We start from the raw sequence: 10790 nt of genomic DNA on the forward strand, positions 1-10790 counted from the left end.
AAGTAAAAAAATATTTTTTAATGTGAATCACATTTTTATTTGGCGTACCCCAGTTTGGGAATACCTAGTGTAGATGAAGGGGATGAGACAAGTTAAAGAAGGATTTCTAAGCCTTGAGATAACTGAGACATGGATTGTGTGTGCCATTAACAGGGGGAATGGGCACAACCAAATATTTAAGTGCCTCTGAACAGGGTATGGTAATAGGTACCAGGGCCACCAGTTTGTGTCAAGAACTGCAACGCTGCTGGGTTTTTCACAGTCAACAGTTTCCCATGTGTATCAAGAATGGTCTTTGATTTGATTGATTCAATATTTTTATAGTCAAGAGTTATGGTGTTGGGAAGTCTTAATCACATACAGATATCACATTTGAGATGCATTTATTTAAAAAGGCTGGTCCTGAATTTCAAGTTAGCAAGTCTGTACATAAAAAAAAAAAAAAAAATGTTAGTCCCATTTAAATGGCAAGTATCTACTGCTCAAATGAAATAAAATGTCCCTTTGGGGAAAACAAGCCCTGATAGCAATTTACATTATCTATATACAAAATGATGGTAAAGGCTAAGATTTTAATCAAAGGTGTCAGGCAAATTAATTGTAAAGAAATCCCTGATATCTGGCAAATGGCTGTGAAAAGGTTCTCCATTTTGCAAAGCATGCCAAGCTGCCTATCATGACCGCCATTGATATTATTCTAGTTAGTATCTCTTTGGATCAAACCAAGATGTTATTCTGAAAGGAACATTTGATGGACCGATGCTGATTGCACTCAAAAATGACAACTGGAAGACAGATTACAAATAAATAAATAACCAAACAAATAAGGAGCGAAATCAGCAACCAAGTTTTGTCTAGTGGCATTACTCACTGCCTGTCTTTTTAAGAATTGGTTTTACTGCCAGATGATTCTGGTGTATTCAGAGTGGATATTCAATTCATTGCAGCTAAATTGTAGAACAATTTTGAAAAGGCATTTTGTGCCAAAATCATAGCCTTATGACCTATTCTAAATGCATACATTCTCATTATGACATTGAGCTCCAAAGTAAGTAAAACCAGTCTATAGTCTAGAACATGTTTTTCCAGCCCAGTCAACCTAACTGATCCTTCATTAAATCTATGGAAAGACAATCACTGCGACAATATCAAGCATTTCACAAGTTTGGCTTCTCGCCATCTGACATACATGTCAGAAGGAATTGTAGTTGATCGAGTTTGGTATGAGGGTTTTGTAGTGGATTGTTGATGGGGAGGCCAGCCTCCGGTAGTGATCAGGGTTAGTGCCTGGCTTCCCGACAGGGTCAACACCTAGTTGTGAACTGTGGTTGTGCTGAGCCTGATGGCAGCGCCAGCACCCCATCATGGACCAGGGTTGAGCTGGCCCACCATTGTGCAGTAAGCCACAAGAGTGACTCAACAGTGTGGCGGGCCAATGGCTCATCACAAACTTGCAGTACAGCCTGTTTGTTAGGCCAAGGTACAAAGGAGTGACAATGGATGCCATTTAAATACTATGAGGGTGGTTGATTAAGCAAGGGGATTCAGGTGATGCAGGCTTGTGGCTAATGAAGATTGGATGCAAATTGGGATGGTCACGGCTCTATGTCCATATATGGAGTTTTGGTAATGGCCTCATTCCAATGTGTGTCTGGGCCCATAAGGTGTTCCTGCTTCAGGGGTGCATTGCAATGTGAATGTTAGTGCCGATGTGTGGCATTCCTGTTCCGGGCCACATTTCAATATGAGCTCTGTACCCATATATGGAGTTCCTGCTCGAAGTCTGCATTCCAATACAGAAGACAATGCCCATATATGGAAGATGCTGAATTGCCTTCTGAATCTTAAAACTCTCCTCTTGAAATCGATTTATTAACACGTCAATGGCCAAATGTCTTATACTCCCTCCAATACTTTTTATTCCCTTTCCACGGCAACATCAGACAGTTATACTTTGGTTAAAAATAATCTATGGCTCAAGACAGATGCAGTCTAAATAATCCAGCACCTGCACAGGATTATCTTGTTAAATTTGATATTACTAATGGCAGATTAATCACTAATGGTATAACTACAATCAAGCTTACAGAATACTAGGTTACTAATGCATTGCACATGTACACTGTTGCAGACCCTCTAGAAAAATAAAGCGAAAGTAAAGTTCCAATGACGAGAACAAAATCTCAAGACATCTGCTAAAACAAATATGCAGCTGCCAAGATCCAGGTTAGAGCTCATATTACAGCGTATGTTACAATGTAAAAGGCACGGGAAACATTTGTGAAACACCTTGTGAAACTTCACAATAAACCATGATGACAAAAACATCTGAATTTAGTCAAACTAAAAACAAAACGAAATGTTTATTCATAAATCTGCAACAGTTTGTCATTAAAGGAAGTCTTTAAGCTCCCACCTAATGGAGGAATCATTTTTTTCTCTCTTTTTCTTTTTTTAAATACTCCAGTTTTAACCAATGGCATATCCACAGCATTAGCATGTGCAGTGTCTCCAAGCATTAACAAAACCTGTTTGAAAACATTCACATCATAGTGTTGTACAGTAAAACAATGTGATAAATTGAGAAGGGGAAAGCTAATGAATGACCCATGTCCGACGTCCCAAAACACAACTTCTGGATTAAAGCAGTAACTCAGTGTGCAAAACAGGTCTGATCATTTCTCACACCACAGGTCACTACAGTGCCCTTTCACAGACAGGTGAGTTGGATATATACCTGAGCTACAGTATTTAGAAAGTGGCATTGTATGGCTGGGAGGAGTTCAACCCTGGTAAAGATAATCTCTGAGATTAAGTGTCTTTACAGTTGGATGTTATATGGCAAGATGCTAGCCCTGGATGGATCTAGGACAAGAAAAGGGGACATAGATGACAAGTGAGAAAAGTAGTGGCAGTGTCAGAACTTTTTCCCTGGTCGCTTGCCCATGAGCACAGATACCAGTCCAGCTCACCTTGATAGCACCTCTCTCCAAGCTCTTCAAAGACCACCTGTCACTGCATTTGGGACATTTCCAAATGCATTGAGTGAAAACAAAATTGGCTCAGGGGGAAGAAAAATGACTTGTCTTACACTATGTCTGGGTTTGAGACCAACCCGAGACCGTCTTTCAAGACTTTGTGGGCAATAGAACCACGCTGCTGGATATAGCCATGCACCATTGTGCTGAGCACTCCACCTCAATTTCACAGCTAACATCTGAGAAGAGGTTATTACAATAATACAGCAAGGCCACTGAATACATGAACACAAGACATCCAGAGGGACAAAGAAAGTACCTTTGAAAAGAGGGAAAACCAAGCCACTAACTAGTCCCCTCCAAATTCAAACCCAATGTTCCAGCATTCAGTAGAATAACACAATCATTGTGATAATAACAACAGTGATCATAATAATAAGAGTATGAATAGTAACACTGATAATAATAATAGTCACAACTGAAGTAGTAATAGTTAAAGTCTGGGTGTGGTGGTCTGGACCATGAGGAGGTTCCAGTATTCCATAAGGGAGTGCTTTCAGGAGTTCCTCAGCAGATCCATACAAGTCATGAAGAACAGCACATGGCAGCAGCTCAGCACTTAGCAGCCAGGTTGCACTGTCCCTTATTTTATCGCTTCCTTCTCCAACCCGAGTGTCTAGTTATGTTTCCCCTCTTGTTCGTTTGCCTTGGGTTAATATTAAACATGTTTATTTTCTTCTTTTAGTGTTTTAATTTAACAGGCATTTTCACATTGCATACTTCTGTGTCCATTCTCTTGCTAGTCTGTTGTACCTGTAAAACAAAATGGAAGGTTTGCATGATACCAGAAAAAAACTAGCACACTGGTATTCTTGAATATTCCACAAATATTTTAATGCATCATTAACCAGGTTTCCATACAACCTTTTTTGGCAAGTTAAGGTTTCATTTAAAAAAAAAAAGTAAAAATTAAACTCATGACAGGCCTGATGGAACAGCCCCCCAAAAATAAAACACTTTCCAACTGTCAACAAAACAAGGAGAGATCTTTGTGTCTGTAAAATTAATTATGCGAGAAAAGACGATGGAAATGCCTTTATGTGCAAATATTGATATAATAACCATCATATTGAAGTAAACTTGGAGTCACAATATGTGTGGTCCTCCCACTACAACTCGGAAAAGCATGCAGTTTGACGCTACGGATGAAATAAGTTATGAACTTCACAGGGTGGTGAAAGTGCACGGTAATGAGTGGTGATGCTCCTTTCCAATAAATATCAAGGGTCTTATTCTGGTGACATGATGATCAATGCTTGGCTGCTGTTTGACAAAAAAAATAAAAATCTTGCTCTTTTGTCCATAATCTCATCATGAACGCCATCCTACCCACACTGTATCTGCGAATTGTTGGCTAGAGCGCACGTGCCAAGACCAGCGTGGGCACACTCGCAATGTAACAACATTTTGACAAAAACATCAGTAGAGTTGAAAATGCAATGGAAACACATTCAACTTGTTTTTTATTCAGTACATTATTCAGGTAATTTAACCACAAAAGTAATTTATCTATCCACAACAGGTCAATTTGATGGAAACATCTCTGGTGGGAAAATGCACATATTGTTTTTATGCAGATTTTAAAATATTCATATGATAATCTGTCACAAGTTGGATGGAAACCTATCTACTAATACCAATGTTATGGTGAAAAGACCTTCACCAGGGTTGACTGAAACGTCAGGAAGAAATGAATGTCTATTGACCAAAACATTGAAATGAAAGATATTTAATGGTTTGTGGACTAGGCCCTATTCAAGAATACCAGTATGCTGGAGTTTCAAAGCAAGGGAATCAAATACTGTACTCACTTTTCCCTGTCAGCTTTGTAGGTGTGTGCAATCTCTGGTACAAGCGGGTCATCTGGGTTCGGATCGCAAAGCAGAGAGCAGATTGACAAGAGAACTAATAAAGAATGGAAAATAAAAATTATCAACTTGAGATAGCTGCATCTAAACCCCCTCCAGCTGCAGACGTATGACAACAGTCAACAACAAAAAAATATCCTATATATTTTATTATCCAAAAAGTAAACCAATTAACCATGCATGTTCTTTAAGGGGAATGATAAGCCTTTAATACACCTACCAACAGCTCACATCCATATTGCTATGACAACTGTTAACCCCTCTATCTGAGAGCCATAAAGTGGCACATGATGATGATTGCCCTTTTCAAGTAAAAAATGATATATTTATTATTCAGACAACTATTTGAAGTAGAAAATGAAAGACAATAATGGATTGCTGAATTTGATCCCTAATTGTCTTGTACATTATTACCTGGAGAGACATTGACTAGGTCAAACAATTGTTTCTTTAAAATGTTAGGGCAACTCAAAAATATAAAATTACTGCTTTTCAACAAACCACCTAAATTTGTATGCTTACAGTTTTAAAATAAGACAGAGGGATAATATTCTGTCTGGCTGTCATATGAAAACGAATGGGCCTCTGCATTATATTTAAATGTATTGTCCATTAATAATACGACTATATAGTTATACTGCATGTAATGCCAGGAAATATTAAATTCCAACCCCATGTCAGATCTTATACCAATATTCACAGGGGCTTACCTTTTGATACAGTGAGTGCAGGTGACCATTGCGATCTCAATATATCCAGACAAATACTTCCATTGCTGTTGATATTAGGGTGGTAGATCTTTGTCGTGAACGCAACCTGCAATTGAATTAAGTATTTTATAAACCAGCACTTACTTCTAGCGCTATGAATTGTGTTTCCTCATGTCAACTGATCTTATGTGATTTTTTACTCACCTTTGGTGGTTTGAAGGGGTAATCTGTAGGGAAGTGAATAGTCAAGAAGAACACTCCTCCCTGATAAGGACTGTCATTCTAAAATAAAATAAAAACATGTTTAGAAAGAGGATAAGAATACCCTTAAAGCTTATTGATTTCTAAGCTATGTGCTAATAAGAGAAAGGGAAGTTAAATCACATACCGGACCCATTATTGTTGCCTGCCAGTGAAACACTAAATAAAATTACAAATGGGTTACAATTAATACCGAACAATGCAATGTCACAGCCTCGCCCATCGCGTTGCTGCCCATCAAAAGTTGCCTAAAATGTAAGTATTGTGTATCTGCGCAAATCGCAATACTGAATGTCTGACAGACGAACTAACTGTTTTTTTTTTTTTAAACATTCCGACGTGGCAAATATGACATTAATATAAAGGATTTATTCCCTAGCTCATCCCTACTTACAATCATCTCCAACTGGTCCCGCTGAGCACTGTGCAGGTGGATCCCTCTGCAAATCTGTCAGTTCCTAAAGAGATATTAGAATAATGATAAATAAAATACATAAATACATACAGGCAGTGTCTAAAACTCACCTTTGTATCCACTACTAACCAATGTGGCCAGGAAGTAGAAAATTCAGTCATGGATATCAAATCAAAGTTTATTTGTCACGTGCGCCCAATACAACCTTACAGTGAAATGCTTACTTACAGGCTCTAACCAATAGTGCAAAAAAGGTATTAGGTGAACAATAGGTAAGTAAAGAAATAAAGACAACAGTAAAAAGAGTGAAAAACAGTAGCGAGGCTATATATAGTAGCGAGGCTATAAAAGTAGCGAGGCTACATACAGACACCGGTTAGTCAGGCTGATTGAGGTAGTATGTACATGTAGATATGGTTAAAGTGACTATGCATATATGATGAACAGAGAGTAGCAGTAGCGTAAAAGAGGATATAACTGTCATTGCTTTAAAAAAAGATATATATAACTTTGCATAGGTAGTCACATCTGGGTCATATTCACTAGTGCACACCTTTGCTTTGCAACAAATTCAAATTTCTTAATGCACAAGTTCAGGTAGTCCCTCCCAGTTCCAGTCTATTTCTAGTGAATATAACCCTGATTCAGACACTGAGCAACAATGTGACAAAACCGACATTCAGATAGGGAAAAATAAATAGGCTAGGCCTACATCACAGTTTGATGACGGTTGTCTGGTTGAGCAAGGAGTTGGGGTGAAGGGTGTCACTGCCAAATTAACTACCAAAGCCTCTTCTCAACTTTGACATTCAGGCTTACATGACCAGTTTTACTCAGACTGGTCTCAGACTAGACGTAACATAGTAAATGTAATTCACTAATTAGTATGATACAGTGCATTCGGAAAGTATTCATACCCCTTGACTTTTTCCACATTTTGGTACGTTACAGCCTTATTCTAAAAATGTATATGTATCCGCCCCTTCCAATCTACACACAATAGCCCATAACGACAAAGGAAAAACAGGTTTTTAGAATTGTGAAAAAAAGATACAACTGAAATATCACATTTACAGTATTCAGACTCTTCACTCAGCACTTTGTTGAAGCACCTTTGGCAGCGATTAAAGCCTTGAGAATGACGCTACAAGCTTGGCACACCTGTATTTGGGGAGCTTCTCCCACTCTTCTCTGCAGATCCTCTCAAGCTCTGTCAGGTTGGACGGGGAGCGTCGCTGCACAACTATTTTCTGGTCTCTCCAGAGATGTTCGATCGGGTTCAAGTCTGGGCTCTGGCTGGGCCACTCAAGGACATTCAGTGACTTGACCCGAAGCCACTCCTGCATTGTCTTGGCTGAGTGCTTAGGGTTGTTGTCCTGTTGTAAGGTGAACCTTCACCCCAGTCTGAGGTCCTGAGCACTCTGGATCAGGTTCTCTGTACTCCGTTCAACTTTGCCTCGATCCTGACTAGTCTACCAATCCCTTCCGCTGAAAAACATCCCCACGGCATGATGCTGCCACCACTATGTTTCACCTTAATGATGGTGCCAGGTTTCCTCTAGACGTGACACTTGCCATTCAGGATAAAGAGTTCAATATTGGTTTCTTCAGACCAGAGAATCTTGTTTCTCATGGTCTAAGAGTCTTTAGGTGCCTTTAGGCAAACTTCAAGTGGGCTTTCATGTGCCTTTTACTGAGGAGTGGCTTCCGTCTGGCCACTAACATAAAGGGCTGATTTGTGGAGTGCTGCAGAGACGGTTGTCCTTCTGGAAGTTCCTCCCATCTCCACAGAGGAAGTCTGACAGAGCTCCAGAGTGACCATCGGGTTCTTGGTCTCCTCCCCGACCAAGGCCCTTTTCCCCAATTGCTCAGTTTGGCCGGGCGGCCAGCTCTAGGAAGAGTCTTGGTGGTTCCAAACTTCTTCCATTTAAGAATGATGGAGGCCACTGTGCAGACATTTTTTGGTACCCTTCCCCAGATCTGTGGCTCGACACAATCCTGTCTCAGAGCTCTACTGACAATTCCTTCAACCTCATGGCTTGGTTTTTGCTCTGATATGCACTGTCAACTGTGGGACCTTAGACAGGTGTGTGTGTCTCTTTCTAAATATGTCCAATTAATTGAATTTACCACAAGTGACTCCAGTCAAGTTGTAAAAACATATCAAGGATGATCAATGGAAACAGGATACACTTAAGCTCAATTTCGAGTTATGGCAAAGGGTCTGAATACTTATGTAAATAAGGCATTTCTGTTTTATATTTTTTATCAATTCTCAAAAATGTGGTCGCTTTGTCATTATGGGGTATTTTGTCTTGATTGCTGAGGATAAAAAAAAAAAAAAAGTAGAATAAGGCTGTAATGTAACAAAATGTGGAAAAAGTCAAGGGGTCTGAATACTTTCCGAGGGCACTGTATGTTACCTTTGGTATGGCTACATAAGACAGAAGGTTGTTGGTTGGGGTGGATGGGTGAGCATATAACGCCAGCATCTAGCAACCGAAAGGTTGCGCGTTCAAATCTCATCACGGAAAACATTAGCATTATAACTAATTAGCAACTAAATACTACCTTTTGTCTACTTTGCAACTACTTAACATGTTATGTAATCCTTCCCCTTTAACCTAACCCCTAGCTAACACTAGCCACCTAGCTAACGTTAGCCACAACAAATTGGAATTCTAAACATATCATAAGTTTTGCAAATTTGTACAAAACGGACATCCACAAATGAATACATACAACACAAAAGGTAACACATACTAATTGGAGAGTCCCGGACTTCATTTTACATCTATCCCCGAGTCCAGGTTGGTTTTACTACACAGGCCCTGACTTAATTGTACCATACTGTGAAGTTGTTACACCATGCCAAGTATCCCTACTCAACTTTAAATACATTGACAATACAGACAAAATACAAACAGACCACTGTCGTTTCAACTGTTCACCAAAAATTATGGTCCAATAGCCGTGTACCATTTGAGGCAATATGGTATGACATCACTTATTGTTGTACATAAATAAGTACACTTTATCAATAATCTAGTTAGCTAACATTTTATGAAAATGCTGTCCATTCTGTTATAAATACACTTGCTTGCCACAGTGCCCCATTTGCTATTCCATATATGGCAACATTGGGGTTAAGTATTTGGCAACATGCAAACAGCTGTCATATGTCACGCGTGCGCATTACCTTCCAGCACACTCATTCATTCAAGATGGCAAAAGATAGGTACCATTAGCAAGCTAACGTTAGCTTCAAATTGTACTTTCTCACCCGGGTCGCCAGACAAATACATGACTAACTTGCTTATTTATTTTACACTCACAATGTGGTCATATTACTTGTACCCCAACCAAATGCCGTTAGGTAGGTACAGGCCCGTTACATTAGTTAGCTGCTAACGTTAAGTGAGGACAGCTAACTAGTAAGCAAAGAAATAATGTCCTGTTAAGCTAACAGCTTAGCATAGGCAGCATGAAATGCGTCAATTGCAAAAGGCCACCATTGGTTTCTCGTCTTTGTCTATCTGCCAAGTATTTTCAAGGGGAGCACAAACAAGTGCTTGTTACATGAAATGTGGCAAACGATATTGGAGAACCATACTTATTGTAAACATAGCTAACAATTTAGCGGACTAGTTGCAACGCAGGATGGCAGGAAGAAATAAGCAAACAAAAACTCACCTTTTGAATTCTTTTCAACGCCATTGCTAGTTTAATTAGATATGGGTCTCTAATACACTTGGCACAGATACCTTGGGTTAAATTACGATGTTTTTCAAACCAGTCACGTTGTGTGTATATAAATAATGTAACAATCGTGGGGTTTTCGAATAAAATTGCCGTTTCCACTGTAGAAGGTTGTCTTGGTCGCGGTTTTGTTAGGTTTCTCACCCCCCTCTCTCCTTCCACTCACTGGAAGCATCTGCTGCTGGAGAGCATTTCCAGAATATCGCGAGACAAGGAATTAATTGGGCAGCTGACAATTTTGAGTTATTTTGATTTAAATTAATTTAGGCCTAAGTACCCTATCTCCTGACAATGAAGGCAGTTGCACATGACCATCGATTAATTGACTGCCCTACCTTTGTTAGAAAGAACAAAAATATCCTTTTGATAATTTTGTCATTATTGATTCGTAATTTATTTTGGTCAGGCGTGGTGCAGATTATTATTGTGCCTAATTAGCTGGATAAGAAGAACCAACAATTCATTTAATTGTTTTCGAAGTTGTTATCCTGTTTGGACCACTATGCCAAAGACATTCAACATCAAGCCTATTCCAACAAGACTCTGATCCTATTCCTACAAGACTCTGAAATGTGGATGAGATGGGAACAACATTTTCAAATAAATTTTAATGGAGAGCTCAAGCAATGTAACCATACTGAGCATACATTTACAGGGGAAATCATTTAGCAAGCAGCTGCACGCACAACAACTTAATAAACCACACCTCTGTCCACAAGATGTCCCTGTTTACTTTAGG

The 10790-nt window shown here is 39.3% G+C and overlaps 1 protein-coding gene across 1 annotated transcript; it reads right to left on the reverse strand.

Moving 5' to 3' along the window:
- Nucleotides 1-3705: 3705 nt before the first annotated feature.
- LOC106580382 (ubiquitin-conjugating enzyme E2 D4) lies at nt 3706-10234 on the reverse strand. Its single transcript, XM_014161388.3, has 7 exons — nt 9986-10234; nt 6272-6335; nt 6005-6036; nt 5821-5898; nt 5617-5722; nt 4850-4943; nt 3706-3791 (listed from the first exon to the last, which is right to left on the reverse strand). The coding sequence occupies exons 1-7, from the start codon at nt 10007-10009 to the stop codon at nt 3746-3748; spliced, it is 444 nt and encodes a 147-aa protein (XP_014016863.1). The 5' UTR covers nt 10010-10234; the 3' UTR covers nt 3706-3745.
- Nucleotides 10235-10790: the final 556 nt, after the last annotated feature.

This window comes from Salmo salar, chromosome 20, assembly GCF_965601325.2.
Source record: "Salmo salar chromosome 20, fSalSal1, whole genome shotgun sequence".
Taxonomy (NCBI): Eukaryota; Metazoa; Chordata; class Actinopteri; order Salmoniformes; family Salmonidae; genus Salmo; species Salmo salar.